The sequence below is a fragment of the Urocampus carinirostris genome, chromosome 1, assembly GCF_059441175.1.
Source record: "Urocampus carinirostris isolate Australia breed hairy pipefish chromosome 1, RoL_Ucar_1.0, whole genome shotgun sequence".
Classification (NCBI taxonomy): Eukaryota; Metazoa; Chordata; class Actinopteri; order Syngnathiformes; family Syngnathidae; genus Urocampus; species Urocampus carinirostris.
Window position 1 is genome coordinate 35,446,242 of NC_142349.1, and position 22,197 is coordinate 35,468,438.

The 22,197-nt window shown below is 37.0% G+C and overlaps 1 protein-coding gene across 6 annotated transcripts in view; it reads right to left on the reverse strand.

Annotated features, from left to right (window-relative positions):
• kif1ab (kinesin family member 1Ab) overlaps positions 1–22,197 on the reverse strand; it is a 47,519-nt gene that overhangs the window by 6,349 nt on the left and 18,973 nt on the right. For 2 of the 6 annotated variants that reach the window (XM_088336818.1, XM_088336793.1), the window contains exons 19-45: positions 21,092–21,175; positions 20,822–21,002; positions 19,990–20,062; positions 19,826–19,916; positions 19,599–19,747; positions 19,272–19,450; positions 16,716–16,853; positions 16,512–16,630; positions 16,347–16,432; positions 14,106–14,244; positions 13,826–14,009; positions 13,057–13,147; positions 12,853–12,971; positions 12,712–12,767; positions 11,161–11,269; positions 9,452–9,518; positions 9,232–9,316; positions 9,013–9,118; positions 7,090–7,113; positions 6,862–6,976; positions 6,662–6,795; positions 6,529–6,590; positions 5,294–5,439; positions 5,003–5,182; positions 4,860–4,931; positions 2,068–2,177; positions 1,050–1,169 (exon numbers count right to left, since the gene is read on the reverse strand). In XM_088336818.1, coding sequence (XP_088192944.1) covers positions 1,050–1,169; positions 2,068–2,177; positions 4,860–4,931; positions 5,003–5,182; positions 5,294–5,439; positions 6,529–6,590; positions 6,662–6,795; positions 6,862–6,976; positions 7,090–7,113; positions 9,013–9,118; positions 9,232–9,316; positions 9,452–9,518; positions 11,161–11,269; positions 12,712–12,767; positions 12,853–12,971; positions 13,057–13,147; positions 13,826–14,009; positions 14,106–14,244; positions 16,347–16,432; positions 16,512–16,630; positions 16,716–16,853; positions 19,272–19,450; positions 19,599–19,747; positions 19,826–19,916; positions 19,990–20,062; positions 20,822–21,002; positions 21,092–21,175 — 3,019 coding nt within the window. Of the gene's footprint in view, positions 1–1,049; positions 1,170–2,067; positions 2,178–4,859; positions 4,932–5,002; positions 5,183–5,293; positions 5,440–6,528; positions 6,591–6,661; positions 6,796–6,861; positions 6,977–7,089; positions 7,114–9,012; positions 9,119–9,231; positions 9,317–9,451; positions 9,519–11,160; positions 11,270–12,711; positions 12,768–12,852; positions 12,972–13,056; positions 13,148–13,825; positions 14,010–14,099; positions 14,245–16,346; positions 16,433–16,511; positions 16,631–16,715; positions 16,854–19,271; positions 19,451–19,598; positions 19,748–19,825; positions 19,917–19,989; positions 20,063–20,821; positions 21,003–21,091; positions 21,176–22,197 lie in introns of all 6 variants that reach the window. The other 4 variants (XM_088336810.1, XM_088336786.1, XM_088336826.1 and 1 more) reach the window with 2 other exon arrangements.

The following is a 22,197-nucleotide window of genomic DNA, read 5'->3' on the forward strand; positions in this document are numbered from 1 at the left end:
TATATATATATATATATATATATATATATATATATATATATATATATATATATATATATATATATATATATATATATATATATATATATATATATATATATATATATATATATATATATATATATATATATATATATATATATATATATATATATATACATATATATATATATATATATATATATATATATATACATATATATATATATATATATATATATATATATATATATATATATATATATATATATATATATATATATATATATATATATATAAATAGAATATACCTTTATTGTCATTGTTACAAAATGGGTTAACATATTGTGACAACGAAATTGGGCATGACACTCCAGTTCACAAATTCACAGTGAGGTAAAAAACCCAAGAAGATAAAGGAACAGAGAAGATAAGGTTATAAAACAAGGAGAATAAGGTTATAGTTATAATTTACATAATATATATGAAACCAAAGCTAGCGACTCAGAGGACGAAGACTCCGGCTCGGATTCTGGGGACGACAGCGGTCCAGACTTGGCTCGCGGAAAATATGTTTGATGGCATTGCTGCCAAGGATCATCTGTTCTGTCTGGCATGGCACAACCATTACTGGCATTATCAGTTTGCATCCGTAAACGGTGACGTGAATGTCGTACATGTCTCTGGGTGAAACTTGCCTACAATGACACAGTTATCGGCTAATGTCGTTGTTATGATTTACATCTGGAGGAAAGTATTTTTCAGCATCTTCTTCATTAAAATGAAAACTAACCTTGTCTATATAACTACCTTGAAAGTTTTTTATTTGTATTTTATTTTAATGTTATTTTCCTGTTAATATTCATTCAATAGTGGACTTTTTTACACTTGCAGTATGATGGAGTTCTTAACATAAAAAGCTCCCCCACAATATTATCATATTGTAATATTTAGAATATTTTAAAAACATACTTACATGAAATACATAGATTAGGTCAGTAATATTATTAAAATGCTTATACTAAGTCTGCTTAATGCACAAACACGAATATTTAGACAGTATTTCCAACCTGACTCGTGTCTCTTGTATGTCTGGAACAAAGCTGCAGCCCTTGAGAGCTTTCTTTCTGTCCACTGGGCTGAAAGGGTCCAGGTCAGGCGTGGAAGCTCCGGAACCGGACTCAGTGTGTCTGTAAGATGAAATAGATGTTCTCTTGACACTGCAATGCCACTAGATGACGCCAGAACTATCCTGTTGCATTTTAGGAGAATGTTTGCCTTTCAAACAAGCAAATACTGCACAGCATGTATAAATTACGTCAGAAAAAAACCTGTTTACATTTCTATTGAATTTCAAATCTTCGAAAAATAATAATAATAATGATAATAATATTAATAACAACAATAATAATAATAACAATGAATAGAAGTAAATAAAATACAAGAGTACAATTTGTTCAAATGCACAAAACAAAGCTGCAACTATAAATCATAAAAATAACATGGTTCATATGAGTATTTTTGTCAACTGTTTTTCAACCTTTTTCTAGACAATGCACACAATCTTAGGGCACACCCTGAAAATGTTGGGAAAATGAATTGCTGCTACCTGTTATATATTTCGGTTTTTGAACTTAAACAAATTTGAAATTATTTACCCGCTGCCGTCATCTCCTAGCTTTTTGTCATTATCGCAGCCTCTGTTGAGCTCCTGATATGGTACGAACAAGTATGTGCATTTCTAAAACACATTCGAAAAAACATATCTTTTTTCATCTTTTTGGGGGTTTGGGATGGCATTTGGGCTCTACTTGAAACAGACCTTTTCTTACTGTCACCATTTCCAAGCTACACTAACAAATAGAAAGAAAATAAAAAGCAGGGACAAGCATGAAGTTACTCTCCACCCACCACATCCCCCCTTTACCTTATGTGTTCTGCCCCGAATAGCATTGCTAAAAGCAAGATAAAAGCAGATAGGCGTGATGGAAAAAAACTAACAAAAACATTGATTTAGAATAATGTATCTTATTCCTTTCTGCCTTGCAGTATATGTTTTATGGTAGAAACAAAATATAAATTAGTCACCTAATGTCAAAGTGTCCCTCGATCAGCGAAGGACAGGTGGAAGATGGTGTGAGCGTGCTCAGCGTAGAAACGGACGCTTCTCTCATCAGCGACGCCGATATTTCGGAAAGCTTTGAATGGAGAAAAATACACACATGGTAGTGACGCACACCATGTACCAATACACGCACGCAGAAGTTCCAGAGTTGGTCAGTTTGTAGCATTACTATTCCCCTCTAAAAGAGCCCCTTGGGTGGTGTTAAAATGGCCATGCAGGAGAAACATGGAGGGTTAGTAAAAAGCCACAAACGTTCAGGGATTTTTTTTTATATATCATTAAATTGATGGGTTAATTTGGAGGCTGATGTTGAAAAGCTACGGTATCATTATCACTACTGTATGCTGACACAACATATATGACTACAGGAGACATATTATGCATTATTTCCTTAAAAAACCTGTACAATATAACACCATATTTTAAGTCAAGCCACTTTAACAACGCTTTAACAAAAAAAAAAAGTTTTTGCACAGTTGTTTAGCCATCGGCATACTCGTTTAGATAGATAGATAGATAGATAGATAGATAGATAGATAGATAGATAGATAGATAGATAGATAGATAGATAGATAGATAGATAGATAGATAGATAGATAGATAGATAGATAGATAGATAGATAGATAGATAGATAGATAGATAGATAGATAGATAGATAGATAGATAGATAGATAGATAGATAGATAGATAGATAGATAGATAGATAGATAGATAGATAGATAGATAGATAGATAGATAGATAGATAGATAGATAGATAGATACTTTGTTCATCCCCGTAGGGAAATTCACAGATATGTCTACCTATTCAAATATTACAAGGTAAATTGAAAATTGCTGTTCATCTTGTCATCCATTGCAGAGGATGAAGCGGCTAAACCAGAGATCTCCAATGTTAACACCTGAGTAGCCCGCAGACCAATTCTGAAAATAGCTCAGCAGTCATGGTGATTTTCTAGGAAATTAGATTTCTAACTGGTATGCTGTTTTAGTGGTTGAATGAGCCTATGTTAACTCTACTTCTAATAATCCTAACATGTTAACACAGTAACAACGTAATTGTAACATGATAATCAATTTCAAAATGCATATCAAACGGGTTTGCCTTTTAATAACAAAAAGTAGCTCTCGGCTTCAAAAGAATAGGTGCACACTGCTTGTTCTTTGTTTATGTGCATTAGAGGCTGCACTCTGTGTTCAAATATTAAATAATTAAATCATTTTTAAACTGCCTCACAGATGCTAATCAATGCATTTTTTTATCTTCTTTGCATTCGGTCTTGCTTATATTTCAGCTAGGACTTTTTTGGGGGGCAAATTTGGATCTTGCATTTTCTTTTTTTTTTCTTTTTTTCATTGCTACGCAGATGACACTCAGCTATATCTTCTGATGGAGGAATCTGCCACACTAAACAGTGGAAATTGGAGGCCTGCCTCACTGAGATAAAAGAATGGATGTCACTCAACTTCTTGCACCTTAACTCTGAAAAGACCGAAATGTTAGTTATTGGTCCATCTAAATGCCGCGACTTATTCTCAAAAACAGCTCTGAACATTGACAAATGTAATATGACCCAGAGTGACTCAGTCAAAAATTTAGTTGTCATATTTGACCCCAATCTGTCCTTTCAAACATACGTGAAGAATATTACTGGAACAGCTTTTTTCCATCTTTGTAACATTGCTCAAATTCGCCCTATGCTGTCTCAGTCGGATGCTGAGAATTCATGCCTTTGTTACCTCCCGTCTCGATTACTTTAAGGCACTACAACCCGTTCTCCCAAAGTCCAAAATCAAGAGCCTTCAGCTAGTACAAAATACTGCAGTGAGGCTTTTAACCAAGACAATAAATGTTGACCACATTACCCCAATCTTAGCTAACTTGCATTGGCTCCCTGTTAGCTTAAGATGTGATTTTATGGTTCTGATGGTAGTATACAAAATCATGCATTGACTTGCTCCCTCATATCTTTCAGATTTTATTTCCCCCTATGTTCCGGTCCAGAGCCTTGGCTCTGAAAATGCTGGTCTACGAGTGATCCCAAGAGCCAAGAAGAAATCCGCAGGTTCGAGAGCGTTCTCCTTTCGGGCCCCGGTGCTGTGGAATGCTCTTCCCCCTGAGATTCGATCTGCAACCTCAGTGGAAATGTTTAAATCTAAGCTTAGAACACACTTCTATTCTATAGCATATGAATAACCTATATTTTATGTTGACAATATAAGGGGATGACTTGACTTGACTTGCATTCAAGTATAGTTTTTTGAAAGTGGCTTCAGATGTGTACTCTAGCTAGTGAATTATGAAGAGAAACATAATTAGGTCATGTTCCAATAGTAAATATATTTAGTCATTTTGTTGATTTGGCAACTCTGGAGACCCAACTGTTTGTTTACACATTTTTAAAACAGCAGTTTCCCATAATATGTCCCCTTGAAGCTTTAATTTGATGCTTTAAGGTGCACATTCAAACTTGTCACACGTGATCAATCCAAATAGGAAGAAACAATGAAAATTGTCTTTAGGGAAGATAGAGAAATAAGGAATATGGTTGGGTGCTATGTACAGATTTGATACAAGACGATCTGATGGAAGGAATAGAGCACGGTGACAAGGTAACGGAAAAATATATTAAGAGATGGTAAATAAAAAATGTGATTAATGAGTACAAACTAGATCTAACGGAGAGCAGGGCTTGGTCACTGATAAATTCCAGAGGAATGGCAGGCCGGATTAAAGGGTTTGGGCAGGGGCTCACCTTGCTTTCACTGGCACTGCTGCTCACCTGGCTGTAGTCCCTATTGAAGGTGTGCATCAGCAGACGCAGACACTGGAAGAAAAAAAAAACCTCATACTGCGAAGTTTCCAAAAGAAAGATGGCGATTGAATCCAGGAGCTCACCTTGGCGGCCAGCTCCCTCTGTCTCTGGTTGGGGCTGTCGGGCGCCAGAGTGCCAGATGGACTTAGGACGGGACTCTTGGCAAAGTCACTGATCTCACCCTTGTAGAGAGCATCCTGGCCGGCCAAAAGGGTGGCCTCCAACTTCTCCCTCAGAAGCAGATAATGTCGAGTCTTCTCCACCTTAGAAACATGCAGATTTTTTCAAACTGAAGCAGCTGGTGACTCAAAACATTTGGAAACTTCTGAATTTGTTGACGACTGTTGGTCATACGGGCATCCCTCTCAACTCACCTCCTGAAGTAAGCTAAGCTTCTCCAGCTCCCACTGGTGGTCCAAGATGAGGCTGTCACTGCGAGGCCTCCAGCCAGCCAGATTCTCCTCTCCTCTGACGTACGCCACAGAGGTGTCCAGCACTCGCCTGCGACGCCGTTGCATGCCTGGACAAGAAGGTGAATATTATTTTTAAAGAAAAATCATTGCAGTGGTAACTCTTTCCACAAGTAGCTCTATACACAAAATTTTTGGTTTATGAGTTATATTAGCAACAAAAGTCTTGCTCGGTTTACAAAGGAAAATCCGTTTCATGAGCAGTTCACAGAAGCTTCAACTAGAGACCACTTGAGACCGCTCACCGCTTGTGACAGCTTACCATCTCCTGCCTCACCTCATCTAGTATCCGCATACAAACTACTACAGGCAAAGAAATTGCTATAATTTAGTTGTGTGTATGTTAATTAAGAGTTACAGTAACATAAATTCTAAATGTTTGTAAGTGCTTACATATAATCAACAGTCTCTCGATCTCATACCTGTTAATTTCCGCCAATCACTTTCTTAGTAATGGATTGCAAATACTTATAAAGAGGTTATAAAAAACAAGCACCTACTCACAGCAAGAAAGACTATGTAGAATACCCAACAATGTTAGCAATCTACAAAAACTTTGTTGTCTGCTAACAAAGCCCAGACGATACATGTTTAAGCCAAACTGCGCTAACGAGATCTGTCTTTTTATTTATTTTTTCAAAGTTCGAATATAATGATTGCTATACAGCGGACACAATTTGAAATTAAAAAAGAAAAAACATATAAAATACGAGGAAAACTTATACGTTGACAAGTTTGTGATATTCGTGACTCCACCTTGCAATATCCCCCGTCCCCTCCTTCACACCACGGGCACACATTAGTTACGGCACTCATGATAAGCTCAGATTTATTGTCGTTGTATCATCTTCTTCTTATTCCATTATTCTATTTCTTGTTACTGTTTTTTTTTTTGTTTTTAAAACTTTTCGAATGTTATTTAAGTGATGAGGAAGATGTGTTTTATAGCCATTTACGTTTCACTATGATGTTATTCGGAAATCTGGAACCGGCCAATTACTTTTCAACAATTTTATATTGGGAAGATTTGCTCATTACACAAACAATTCGAGCTAAGAGCAAAGTCCTGGAACAAATTTAACTTGTACGAAGAGGTACCACTGGTTAGTGATTTGGGTTTGATTCTCCCAAGTTCTTACCAGGGCTTCCGTTGTCAGCCACGTAGCAGAGAGTCATCTCATAGACTCCGGTAACACGGTTACTGCGAGGGGAATGTTTATACAGATGAACAACAAATTCAATTAAAATGACTTGATTGCAAGAATTCTCAACCTCTCTGAAGGCCTGAGGCAGCCCGTACTGAAGAGGTTCCGAATGGAACGAGAGGCAGGAAGTTTTGTGTCGCGGGAGTAGAACACCATGCAGAAATCTTTGGTGATGACTGTTGGCTGAGTGCAGTTCTCCATCTGATAAATGATTCAAATGAGTCCCCCTTCAACAGCATTTAAAGCGGCCGGTAACACCCACGCTACCTCCAAATAGGCTGAGAGAGTGATGTAGATTTTCTCTCCATAGGGCGTGACCCTGTTGAGCAGCAGGGAGTTGTGCATGGAGCTGTCCCATGCCGCCTCGAACCGGTAGAAGGTTCTGTTATCACAACGACAACAAAATCAATCAGGGTTCTAGCATAATGTTCTCAAATGAGGGAATGAGTCAACTATTTGGAAGGAGTAGGTAGGCAAAGGGGTCGAGAAAAATACCTATGATCAACTCCCAAGGAGACGCTGCCGTCAGGAGAGAAATGGGAAATTAAATGTTAAAATAAGGAAATTATATTCACTCAAAATTTGTCATTGGTATTATAATAATAATACAGTAAAAAATACACTTAATTATGCACCAATAAGATGTACCCATAAATTATGTTCTTTTGTCAAAGAAAAAAAATCATCTTAAACTCAAATTTGCTGCACCAGATCATAAACTACAGGTGCCCCCAATCTAGAATAATATATTTGCGGAGAAAGATGGTACATATAAAGAGTTTTCAACTTCTTAGTAACATATCTTAACTTTTTTTTCTTAACAGTATCTCTAAAGTGGCAGTAACATTAACAAGTCACCAAACGGGGCGTTTAATAGGCTAGGACAGGGTGGGCTACCCTAAATGTTGAAACGACCATATTGGACTTAAAAAATATGCAATGTAACATATGTTTGGAGCTGCAAAAATTGAAAAGCTTTATAAGCCTCATAAGGAAGGTGACACACACTGTATTTATATACTGTGTATACCTATACATATTGGATAACATTAAAATGTTTGAGTCATGTTTTTCCTCCTACAGAAATTATATCATTTTCACTTTCAAATATTTTTGAAAAAGTGCCAGGGAGCCACTTGGGAGGGCCAAAGTGCCGCATGCGACCACAAAGCCACTCGTTGCCGACCCTGGGACCATGTTGATATTTGTTTGTGTAGTTCGAGCACCTTCTGGTGGTGGCATTGTTTGTAGCATTCCATTTGTGAGAAGCATGATTTTAGCCAGATCTAAATGATTCTCAAGATCCGTGTAGATGAAATTGTTCGTGACAAGCTCCATTTGTACACCAAATCATATCTCTTGTTTATGCGTGGATCAGGAGATTCATGCCTACTTCAAACATTTATTATGATATATATGTCATACATATTTAGTTTAGTTGATGTTGCTTGGGCTACTTGGACTTTATACAAAGTACGGCTGAATGCTTACTTGTTACAAAAAAATCTATCATTGTATAACCGCATGTTTCTATACCTGAAGTAAAAGTAGCGGATTATAGTCCATATTTTACGAAAAATAGATGCTGTCAAACGTATCTCTTGCCAAAGGCTGTATGTTTACAAAAATGTTTTTTTTTTATGTTCATATGTAGTGTTGTATGCAGAATATGAAGGGAAAATTTGGTGCATTCCATTTTTATGATTCTAAAAGCACTTGGGTTTAGTATAAAATAAATGATGGTCAAAAAAGGATCAATGTGCGACTAACTTTGCCCAACTTACTAAGTTGTTACACAAACAAACTAAAAAAATCTGGTTGGTTTGTTTTGGAAGGCTCCGTAAATTTGGTGGTTTGGTACGGAACATCGTACCCCAAAATAAATGTATTCTTTGAAATATCCCTAAAAATGTGTCAATTTGCTTAAATAACAACAACAAATAATAATTATTTAACCTTCCACTCCCCAAAAAACATTTTTTTTATGAAAACAAACACACAGACACAGTAAACAACAACCATCCAAACCTGGGACATTTGAATCAAAACAACCCCCAAGAATTGGGTCATTATGTTTTAAAGTCACTCAAATTTGGTTGCTTTAAACAAAATTAAAAAAAAATATTTGGCAATTTTGATTAAAATGATTCCCAAAACAGGTCCAAAACCTTAGAGTGGGCCAATTTGTGTAAAACAAATGTTGTGATGTTGTACAAAATAACCCAAATGAATGGAGTAATTTGTTTTAGAACAACCCAGCAAGTATTGTTTTGTACAAATTAACAAAGAAAGTTAGATCAAAGTGATTCGAGTAGTGGATCGGTCCATTTTTGACCCAATTGGGGTTATATTAAACCCCCAGTTTTCTTTTGGCATAAATTGCATACAAAATGGGTTGACGTGTGCACAAATTCATACTTGTCATCATGTTTAGGCCAGAAATATCCAGAAGACAAGATGTTCAGGGAGAGGATGTTGGGGTCTATGATGGTCTCATCTGCCTCCGGGGTGTTTCTGATGCGACCTGGTTTTCATTAATCACCAAATAAAGTTGATTTAAATTGGTGAAGAGCGGTAAAAATATATATATATATACATAAAAATAACTTCATGGTGACTTTAGTCGTGTGTACTCACCGATCACTAATTCCTTCACCTCTTTCCATTCAATGTCGTTTCCATTTTCATGAGCGATGGTGACTGTGATTCTCCTCTGAATTCCCTGTATGGTTAGAAAATGAACTTGATTATACAAAATTCATGGTCTATATAAGGCATAGATGGATTTGAAGTATGATTAAATTATTTTAACCGAATAAAATATTTACCCAATACTAGTGAAAAAAAATGTTCGGACCTGATGCAAGAGGTATGTTCCATGGCACGGCATGCCGCCTCTGTGGTCAACAACAGCCGGGATGTAACTGGAAGATAGGAAGACAAAAAAAATCACAAGAGTAAAGAGTATGCACACACATTTTTTTAAACTATCCTTCCTAGTCAATATTTTTTGAATTATTTATTTCCAATGACACTGAGGAACAACATGTTATTAACTAATGTAGTTTGAGTTTTTCATCTCATTGGTTAAATGGGTTTATTATTTTGTAGTTATTTAGAATAGAATAGAATAGAATAGAATAGAATAGAATAGAATTTGCCCCTTCTGAAGGTTTCTTCATTTTCCTCATGCTGAGGTTTTTGAGTTTTTCCTTTCCCTCATGTAAGTTGTAGATCAGGGGATAGTGTAGTAGTAGTCTGTAGTTTGCAATAGTAAACATGACTTGACTTGACTTGAATTTAGAATCAAATTCGAAATATATTTTTTGTTGTCATTGTAATAAGTTAAATGCACAACAAAATTAAAATATGCCATCCAGATGGTGAAAGGACATTTACGAAATAATATATCACAGTTAAGAGAACCAGTAAAGGGTAATAATATAAAAATAGGTATTATTGAAAAAAAGGGGGAAAAAAAGAAAATTTAAAAAAAGAACTGAATCCTCCCTTGTCATTTTTGCACATTCCTTTCTTCACATTTTACAGCATTGAGGGTGATTATTGCCTTAGAGTTTAAGCTGTTTTTAAATCTATCTATTAGTTCTAGACATGTTGGTCCTAACAGGTAAAACAGCTAAACCGATCAATATTTAATCATTAAAATAAATGAAATAAAAATCTGTTTATTTTAATGAAAAAAGGAAATCTAATTAATATTTTAATTAACGTATGTTCCAGACTAAAAGGTGTACTGGATTAAATTGGGCACTTTCTTATTTCTGGGTTTTAGTGGGATTTTAAGTGCACTTTATAGTCCAGAAAATTAAGTGAATATCTCAATTCTTAATGAAATAGAGACAAAGTGTCTGGAAAATGAGAGAAACAGTCAATCATCTCTGCAAAGAACATAATTTACCCCTGTATTGGATATTGCCTAAGTGATTTAGAGTGCTTTTGCATTTCCAATCTCACAATTCAATTTTTAAAGATAAAAATTCAAAAGATTCTTCTAACTATGAAGCGCATTTTTGAATATCAGGCAAATTTGAGTTAATGACGTCTGCCTTGTAGACCGGAAAATGGGGTGATTATATCTATAAGATTTACGAAATGATAATCAGTTATTATATTGTAAAGGAAATGCATTACAGTGGGACCTCGGTTATCGCGGTTAATGGGGACCAAAACCACCCGCAAAAAGTGAAAATCCGTGAATTAGCGACGCCCCTTCAAAAATGCTTAAAAAAAATGTTTTTTTTTAAAAATTATTTTATTTAATTTTTTTTTTTTTAGACCCGCGAAACTCTGAACTCGCGAACGTGGAACCACAAAGTAGCGACGCCCCTTCAAAAAAGCTTAACAAAAAAAAAAAAATAATAATAATAAAATAAAATTCAATTATTTTATCTTTTTTTTTTTTTTTTAGGCCCGCGAAGCTCTGAACCCGCAAACATCAAAGCGCGAAGTAGCGAGGTCCCACTGTATTCATCATCAAATGCCAACCCGCCCCCAGAAAACTTGAAGACAAGCAATAACTGGTATCCCATGGTTTGTCCAACTCACTCTCCGCTGGCTTCCAGCTCACAGATCTCAAAGAAGACCATAAGGTCGTATTTGGAGTGGCAAGGTCCGGCAGCAGAACGGGTTAATGTGCTGAGCTTGGTAGCTGGTACTGAGATGGGAAAGACATGGAACATGGAGAATTAACCGACATGAAAGTATATATATAAAAAAAGACATTCTTTTTATTACTTATATACTACTTCATTGAAATCTTCAGCAGGGAGCCTTAGTTGAAAATCTACATTTTAGCATTAGCTTAATGGAGTGCTAATCACACATGAAATATATATTAATGGTCTCTGGTAATTGAATATGACTTAAAATAACTGATGAATCCGTAATTTGGTAGGATATTAGTGAACAAAACCTTTGCTTCATCTGACCAATTATATAACAGTGGATAATTTCCCACGACACGCCTCTTGATGCATGCACAAGGTTAGGAATTATCAGTTTACAGATACCAACGGCGATCCACATGGGTGATTGGTCAAACGATATGATAAAACGAGCCTTTTTGAGTACTTTACGACTCAAGGGTGGATTTGCTCTGGTTTCACGTAGCTGATAATGTCCCTGCTTTTTACGCACTTTATGTGCAGTACACTGATTATCTACTTGCTTAGGTCAAAAACCTCCATTATCGGGATACTTACCATGCAGATGTGGTAACTACTGCATCCTTTCTATGAATTATTAACACACCACTTTGGCAATGCAGAGTCAAGGGGAAATTGTGGAAAATTGGTCGGTGTGAGGACTTTTTTACGTTGACATCAATTTGTTTGCATGTGTAGATGAGCGTTTTTCTTCCGTTTGATTTTTTCTTTCCAAACGGATAGCAATACTTAATATTGAGTAGTCATGCATACATTATTCCATAAATTCATTTCCCTCTGCAAAAACAAATCTCAACATATACCTTTAAATTTAAACATAATACAGTGGCCCCTCTACTTGAATTAGCATAATGTCAGCAACAGCTAATTTCCTTAATTTTAAGTGTTCATTATAAACTCACTCTTGTTTTTTTAATATCATCTTATCTATCCTATTACTGTATTTTTTGCAATTACAATTTTAATTTAATGTGTTTAGTAATCAGGAAGATTTGTTTTATAGCTGTTTAAGGTTAACTTGGAGAAATCTAAGAGAATGGGAATGGATTAGTTGCTTTTAATTTACTTCTTATGGGGAAAATTTGTTTAAGATATACGGAATTCTAGATATAAGCTCAATGAGGAAACAAATCAATCCTGTATGCAGAGGGCCCACTGTATTTTTCTCTCATGTTGCATTTCAATGCAAATTTACTACAGTATTGGTACCAATACTGGTACTGGTTACTATCACACGTACCATTTCATTAAGAAATGCTGGTATTGATACTGTTACCGATACCTAGTATCTTTACTGGACCATCTCTTGGTAAAGTATAGTAGCAGCAGTTTAAGCCTTTTTTTTTCTTTTCATGTATTCATTGATAACTACACCATCACATAACATCAGTGACATCTAAGACATGTGCTAATATAGCTCCTTGCTGCTCACCTGGTTTGGACAAAGGCATCACTCTGGGGAACTGCCTTCTGGAAGGTCTTAGTGGACTGTAAAAAAAAAAAAAAAATCTACCTAGTTTCAACCTATTTTCACATCTGAAAGGTGTTGAGTTTGAATTGCTTGAAACCCGACCTGATCAGATCCTTGCAAAGGGGTGGGAAAGGCTGCTTTTGATAGTGGCCAAACACCTCGAAAACAATGGGCTGGGTCTTGATGTACTCCACGAATGACTTGGTCACCTCCACGGAGATCTAAGGAGGAAAGATGAATCAACACTTGTCTTAGAATGTTCGGGTAGCATTAGTTGTTATTGTCATCTGTGAGTGTAGTTCTTACATTCTGCACATGGTAAAAGCCAAGTGGTGGCCCTCTGCCAGTATTTTTCAGTGGTTCGGTGGAAAATGCTTCATCGTGGCGGTGGATGAAGCTGGGAAACGAAATGGTGCTCAATTATCCTTACAAAGAAATAAACATTGATTCACATACTGTGTCAACTCGAACTTTTCAAAGTCATAAAGACAGTGCACCCCTGGCGCCACCAGGGCATTTTGCTACTGGCGTTGGGTGTGCAGGGGCACTTTTTTGAGGAAAACAGCGTCGCGCCATTTTCGATGTAAATGAAATGTAAATGGTTTTCATCTATATAGAGCTTTTCAAGTCAATGAAGACTTCCCAAAGAGCTTTACAATGTGCTTCACACTTACCCATTCACACACACTCACACACCGATAGCGGCATCAGGCATGCTCAGGCAACTAACTGCTTATCAGGGGCATCAGGGATTGAGTATCTTGCCCAAGGACACTTCGATATATAACACAGAGGGGCTGGGAATCGAACCTGCGACCTATTAATCCCAAAACGAGCCCATTACCTGAGCTATGTGGCTCGCAAGCCATAACTTCCCGACCCCTGATGTGAAACACTACAACAAACTCGGTTCCATTGAATCAAGTAGAGGATCAGTTCTTTCTTTATTGACGCATCTGTTTTTCAAAATGAGAATTCTGATTTAACACAAACATCCAAACTGTTCCATTACTTGCAAAACTGGGACCTTGCGTATGCTTTAAAATATATATTTGCGTTCGTGAGGTCCACTCACTTGAACTGACAGAAGATGTCGGCATACTCAGCCGAGATGCTGGAGGCTTGCAAGACGGTGACTCTGAAGGTGAAAGTGCTGCCAATCTTCAGGTGGGACAAAGCCTTCTCTGGTGAGAGCTCCAAAGGAAAGTCCCGACCCAGTAGCGAGGTCTTGGTAGGGCTGTTTGGAGGCTCTGGGGTAGCTATGAGGAAAAACAATGAAAATAAATAAATGTTAAAACTCATTTAAAAGTGTTTAAATGCTACGACTCAAATAAAGTATAATCGCTTGCCTTCACCTTCGCAGTTGTTGTTGTTGACTTCGTCCGCGGAGATTCCAATCTCCACGTTTTGACCTTCTCCTTCCACAATGCGAAGCTCTTCCTGGGATGTGTTGGAGTGGGAAAGACCAACTGGCGAACACGATTCAGTCTGGAACTGGAAGAAAGGGAAACAAAAAAGATGAAAATAGAAGCAGCTACACAATTCATACGTAATTTGGTAGAATTTGCTCGTAAATTCAAGGAGTTACATTCCCTCAGATTTTCGAAAGTCAGGTGCAAAAATTAGAACAGATCTAGGTTTTTCAGTATACCCCAAAACAACTGCAAAAATGATTGTTTGAATGTTAAATTTAGTAAATCTTGTTATGTTGTTGGATTTGTTTGCTCATTTTTCCTATTTTACATTATTTTCTTAATTTTGAACTGTACTGTTTGCAGTGTGGAACTGCAAGCTCTAAGGAAAAATACATTTAAAAAAAAACATTTTAATATAGTAATTAAAAGAGGCAAAATTTTCTGACAACCAAACAGCAAATTTCTATTGAAAAAAAAAAATTGTAATATTATTGTAATATGTTATACCTGAATTGACAATATTTTGATTAATTATTATTCATAGTGTTTTGAGGGTTAGTAATTTTATTTAAACTTTGGATTAAATTATTCAAAAGTTGAATCGGTTTATTTTTGACACAATTTCTTCAAGTTAATAAATCAACCTAAAGGGTTGGGTCATACAAAATTATAAATATCTTATGAAACAAGTCACACAAAGTTGTATGTACAAAAAATAAATGTGTTTATTTATTTATTTATTTTTTCTAAAATCTATTATTTTCATTCATATACTTACACAAGCATATCATTTTTACATATTTTCCAAAAATATTTGGAACTCTAATACACAAAATACAGAAAATAATCAAATTAATTATTTGAATTGAATTTAATTAAACATGTTTTATCCAATCTTGATTTAAAAATACAAAATAGTTTTAGCCTTAAAACGTAGTATTTTATTCTTGCAATTTCAAATTTCTTAAAAATATTTTCACCAAAAGAGAATAGTAATTGCAATGTAAGTAAATGCATGTGTATGATATAAATAATGCATCTTATATAAATACAGCATTTCTACACCTTTTTATGGCAAAATTCAAGCACTTTTAAAGGACTTTCATAGCAAATTTTCTCCAGTACCATTAAAGAAAATCGGGTGTGAATCATGTATTTTGCAGAGCCATAAACATAACCGCAATTTACATATGAAATGTTTTTATATTGTGTGTGTATTTATCAAGACATATGATTATTAGATCTTGAATGAATCGCAAAAAAAATATTTGTTTTTGGGACAAAACCCTCCCCATAAAAATTAGAATATGTAATATGTGGCTTACATTTTCAGTTGCAGGAAGTATTTCCTATTACAATCTATCATTGGAAAACACTTCCTCATTTTTTTTGCATGACCCACAATGAATGTTCATAATTCATACATAATCATTGCACTGATACACATTTCATAGTGCCCTCTTTAGGTGCAGCATGCACATGTGCTCTTGGGTGCTTGATAGGACAATGCCATACAAACTAAAAGAGGCTGAAGTGAATCACGAGGAAAGAAGAAATGAATTAGCAAGGCCAGGCCACCAAAGAGAAGTGTCAGTGTGATTTTAGAGCAGAATTGTTGAGAAACATGGCAACAATTTCAAACATTTACAGGGCACTTTATCCAACATTCAAGCGCTTTTAAATCTTTGAAAACACAACATTAAAATTCAAGCATTTTCAAGAACTTTAAGCACCCGTACGAACCCTGAAAATAAAATATATGAAGTAAAAATATCTTTAAATTAATAGGACCAACAGGCTAAGATACATCTTCTTCCCCAGGGCCATCACCACCCTAAATGAATGCACAAAACAGAGAAAACCTATAATGCGACTTATATTGGGGTTTTTCTCTTTTTGTTGTTGCTTAATAAAACTGTGATAAAATATATACTACTGCATGAACCTGTGAAAAACAACATTTCACAACATTGAAACCACAGACAATTCAAGTCTATTCTAAAAGAAAATCTCAAGCATCACTGTTTGAAAGTATCCAACTCTATAACTGATATAATATAATATAATAATATAAAATAATACAGTATACAATTCTATATCCAGAAAATAATGTGTTATTTTTCTGAAAGTGTTAGCTATTTTGTGTATTTTTTGGGGGTTGAAACCTTTAAAAGAGCTCACCTTTTCAAACTGTTTATCTTCAAAGGAGATCTTGGCTGTGCCTGACTGCCTTACGCCAGAACCGTAATCTGGAGCTTCTTCGTCCGCTATGCAGACAAGACAATCAAAAAAGTTGAATCTTAAGCAATAACACATTTTTCACTATGAACCCCCCAGAATGCGCACCTGAAATGGCCTGAACAGCAACTCTGAGGAAGCCCTTCACTTCGCCCTTCTCGCTTACGATGGCCACGCGGTGAACCAACGGCACAGGATACAGCAGGTTACTTAGGTAAACGAATGCTCTGAGGAGAAGCCGGGAAAATACGTTTTGATATGTCATGTTTATCTTTTATAGATGACAGCTAAGAGTGGAGAACAGAAAATCACCTTCCAACCAGGCGAAACCACGGGAAACGGTCATAGAAAGGATCTCCGCCGGTAAGGGCTTGGTCACAGTCTTCTACGGCGCTGCTCGGTAGCTCTGCGGCCCGATCATACATCTCCCTCATCAGGTCGAGCCTCTGCCTACAGGAGGGCATCAAGCAAAAGATAGGAAAATAATACCTCCACCAATTCTCATACATTTGCATTTTTTAATGACAACATATTCTGAATGTACAGTAATCTCCCGCTGAATCACAATTTACTTTTTGCAGTTTCACTACTTCTGGATTTTCATTGAGTATTGTGTTCTGCATTTTGATTGGCTAAATAGTCAGGTAGCGCCTTTTCTGCCTGTGTCTGCCTGTGCGTCAATAATGTTGCAGTCTAAGCTGTTAAAGTTCACATCGCTTTACCAGTCATCACTCATCCATAAATTGCACCTCACCTCCTGTTATTACTGGACCAAAGCATTGCTTAACCTATCCTCCTGCACTGCTCCTGTTTTTTTCACTATGCTCTCTGTTAGCGTACCAAACTCTTACATACCACATACACAGCAGCAAAAATCATTGGACTACCTACACCCTACCTCTCAGACTTAATTTACAGGTCCATCTTAAAACTGGCAAACACAATAGTCCAGGATACAAAACACCCACAACACCAATACTTCATCCCGCTACCGTCAGGGCGCCGATAGAGAACAGTATATTTTAGGACAGCCCCCTTTGGGAAAAGCCTGATCTACTCTGCCATTACCTTTCTAAACAAATGGCGCCGCTGACACAATCAATCAGCGTTCATTGTCCCACTGTCATGTATGTTTGTCCTTCTGATTTTTTTTTTAAATTATTTTATTTATTCATTTTCTTTTGTGTAATGCAATCCGCCTGCATTAAATTGCCAAATGGTTTAGTCTGTTAATTCATGGTTTGCAGCCACCAGGGCTCAGTTAATTTTTATCATTCCGCATTGTTTATGTTTACAGCCTCACGTCCAGCGTAAAGAGGAGAGAAAAAGAGAGCCAGGGTTCCACTTATGTTGCAAAAGAAGCTAAATGTTAGCGCAAAATATAAAAGTGGGGGTAAGTCTGCAGATTTGGTGGAGGGATATTGACAAAGCATGTCCACAATCTCCACAATCTTAAGACAAAAAGAAACCCAAAAGTCTGCGAGTGGCGACGAGTATCAGTGTTTTATCAAGCTGGAGGACGGCAAAGGGCAGCATGAGAGCTGAGTGGTTAGCACGTCTGCGGCACAGTTCTAAAGTCATGAGTTCAAATCCAGGTACCAGCCCTCCTGTGCGGCGTTTGCATGTTGTCCCTGTGCTTGCGTGGGTTTCCTTCAGGCAGTCCGGTTTCCGAAAACATGTGTGTCAGGGTAATTGGCCAGTCCAAATTGTCCCTAGGTGCGAATGAGCGAGTGAGTTGTCTGTCTCTGTGTGCCCTGCTGGCAACCAGTTTAGGGTGTCCCCTGCCCACTGCCCAAAGACAGCTGAGATTGGCTCCGGCACCCCCGCGACCCTACTGAGATTAAGCGTTCAGACAGTTGACAGATGGATGGAGGGTGGCAATACATGAAGCTATGGTTAAGCTTCTTATGATTTGGATACACGAAAAGTAGCTGGGGACACGATCACGTTATTGATGGCCGAAATTAATTAAAAACTGAAGGCTTTTGTCACAAAAAGATGTCTTCATAAAGACAAAAGCGGACAGTCAATGGAAATGTCCGATTATAGCTGTCTGAAACATTTTAAAACATTCTGTGATCTAGACGGAAACAACAATTGCTGGATCGCTGTAGTATGCGGCCTGTGACCGAACCGGCCCAGTGAGTGGAAAAGCGTGCAAAGACATTTACCTGACTTTTTACATTTTATTATTTTCTTTCGGTTGTTGTTGTAAGTTTTTTTTTTTTACTCTTCTTGGCTAATAAAACTTTGTACTGTACAGTAACTTCCTCTTTTGCATTTCTTCATCTTTATTTCTTGTTTTATTTATCATATGTGGTATATTTATGAACGTTGGCTGAACACTACAAGGCAGTTGAGGGTTCGGTTGCATTTGATGACCTTGGAACGGATAAATCCCATTTTAATTAATTTTAATGGGAAAACAGGGTTTGAATTTACAACAGTTTTATCACACAACATCACAGCTTGAACCAATAAAATTCGTAAGTAGCGATACCACTGTATCCTCTGAAGTAAAAAAGTGGAAAGTGTCCCGAAATAATTCTATACCTCTCCGGAATAAATGGTGCAATATGGCAGCAACAATATTTTCATATAATTTGACGATACGGAGGTTTTTTGTTTAAAAAAGGTTTATAAAGTACAGTATGCTTATTTGATAAACAAATGATTGAGTCTGTAAATGGTAAACACATATTTGAACCTGTAAATAGGGTCTGTTCTTTGGTTTCAATGTATAAAAGAGTATTTGAATAAAAAACGATTTCTACTCTTCGGAATTTGGCTATTGCTGGTCTTTTTTGGACACAACCCCGCAAAAAAAACCACAGATTACTGTTTTCATCTGTGAGTCCACTGAAGCACCTGAGCTTCTCCAAAGTCCAGTAGTGCGTAGCACCGTTCTTTTGGTCCTGCACTTCGACGGCCACGATGGTCCGCGGGAACGGTCGTCTCTCCCGCTCCTTGGACTCGCTGGATGACAACAGGTCAGGAGGCAGGGGGGAGTACAGCGTGTCCGTCAGAAGGACAAACTGGAACTGGACCTAAAATAGTTGGCAGTTATTTTAATTTCAAATTACTTTCAGGGATTTTGCTATAATCTTTTCTACACATAGCATCATCTGCTTCTATTTCTGATAAATTATAACTGTGGGGACAAGTTTTTGAAATGAATTTCTTTTCCCCTCCCACCTTTTTTTTTAGCTCCACACTTATAGCGTTTGCCTCCTTGAGGAAGATGGCATTGCCCCATAGCAAATCCCGGAGCGAGGTGAACTGGTAGAAGCGCCACTTCCGGAAGGCCCACAGAGCCAGCTCTGTCTCACGCATGGTCCACGGAACTGGAGACAGAATCCCAAGTTCCACATCACAAATTTGACGTCAAAGGAAATCATTCTGCATTTTAGTGCTAAGTTCACCTTCTTCTTCTGGCTCCTCTTCTTCTTCGGGTGACTCCAGGTATCGTGAGTCCACCTGCTTCTGGAGCGCCTCGAGCTTACTCTCATAGTCCTAGAAAGAAAATGTACAGTATGATTTATGATAGAGAGGAATTATTTGAGGTTGTGACGACCGTTTTACTTACCAGCCTCTGTTGCTCAAGTAAGATACTAGCTTCTTCTCTTTCTTTACGATATTGATCCTCAAGCTCCTGAAGCCTAAAAAGAGATGTTCTAACTTAAATTTCACCGTTACTTTTGCGGAAGTCCCTGATGTCCTTTGTCATTGACTAGATCAGTCCTTTCCCGACCAGTTTTGAGACAGGGAACACTTTTTCCGTTAAAAAAGATCGAGGCACACTGTCTGTCAAAAATAGCAGTAGTTTCATGTTTGTTTGTTGTTGACGTTATCATCTGCTACTAACGACCGTGACGATCCAGATTAAAGCCAAAATGGGGAAGAAGATGTCGACGTTTTTTTTTGTTCTTCCCGTCCAAACATTGTTACACGGCGTACACAATTTGAAATGATGAACATAAATGAAAAAATAAATGGAATACGAGGAAAATGTACCAGTTGACAGGTATGGATCCAATATCTGTCACTCTTCTTTTCCAACCCCCCCCAACCCTTTCTTTCGCACTGCACATAAACCTCCATCACGTCAATCTTTTTATCACTGTATTTTTTATGTTTAATGACTTTTTAAATATGTATAGCATTTTGGGGTCACTTGGATGCTTTTGGGAGAACGGGAAAGAACCATCTAGTTTTTAATGGTTACATATCGAGAAAATTGACTTTTCACAAGCAATTTGAGCTAGAAGCACTATCCTGGAACGGATTAGGCTAGTATTAGGAAGTACCAATGTATATGAAATGGAATAAAATGCTGCCACTTGCTGATGTGGATGAATGTTACTGTTACCCGGCTGATCACTTGAAGAAAGCAAATAAACTGTTTCCGAGTGTCTAACCTCTGCTCCATTTCTTGCTTCATGTCAATGCCCTGCTTCTCCAACAGCTCCCGCTGAGCGAAGGCCCAATCGACGGGCTCGGTCGGCGTCTCGGCGCACGGCGTCCTTTCACGCTCCAGCCGGGCCTGCTCGGGATCGTTGAAGCGGAACACGTGACTCTTGCCCATGATGATACGGTTGCCTAAAGCCAGCACAGTGAAACTTTCTGGTCTGGGAGCACATTATTTGTCATTTATTTGATTTGTTTTGTTTTCTTTCTTGACATGATACCTGAGCGCAGCACCGTGGGCGACGTTACTCGTTTCCCATTGACGTAGGTTTCTGCGTCCTCACATGGTTCCAGAACCACGCATCCTGTTGAAATGCGTTACATTGAATTGGGATTGTATAGATGGATGATGTTTTTTTTTTTTTTAATAGAGGAATAGAAAGCCAAATTGGAAAAACAAAACAAAAGCCGAAAGCTAAATAGCTAGGTAGCTAAATAGCCAGGTAGCTAACTAGATAGCTAGATAGCTATACAGACAGACAGACAGACAGACAGACAGACAGACAGACCGACGGACAGACGCATAGATAGATGCATAAGTAGATGCATAGATAGATAGATAGATAGATAGATAGATAGATAGATAGATAGATAGATAGATAGATAGATAGATAGATAGATAGATAGATAGATAGATAGATAGATAGATAGATAGATAGATAGATAGATAGATAGATAGATAGATAGATAGATAGATAGCAGAGGCAGAAAGTAAGTGCCTGCAAGACCTTTTCTGGTGGCCTAAAATATATCTGAATCATTTGATGTTAATTCTATTTCTCCATTAATACTTTTAACAATAATATTTTCAAAGAGAAAGCTGTTGGTTAAGCAAATCAGATACCAAGTTGGCGTCTGAGAGCCCTCCATAGTGTCTTGAGAAATGTTACTGGTTTCACAAACTATGATCCACCAAAGCAATCACGTCTCCATTGAACTTGATTATTATTATTATTATAATTATTATCCACCCGTCATTGTTTCTCTTTGTCTCTGTTTATACAGTATTGTGTAATTTAGATTTTGTTACAAAGGCAGGCTTTACGCGTCACACGTAAAAAACAGACATGTAATTATAAATATATGTAATATACAAAACTACCACTAAAAACAATTTAGATAAAAATGAATGCAAAATAAAAACGGATATTTAGATAAATGTGACAGAAAATTCAAACATAGATGCATTAAATCGAATATGACAAAATAAATTAAAGTCTAGTGAAATACTGTATAACTCAAATGAGGAGGCGGTCCTAAAAGTGAATTTTGTTGCTGTTTATTTCAATCATCATCTTTCTGTTACAAAATGACTGCTTAAACTTCA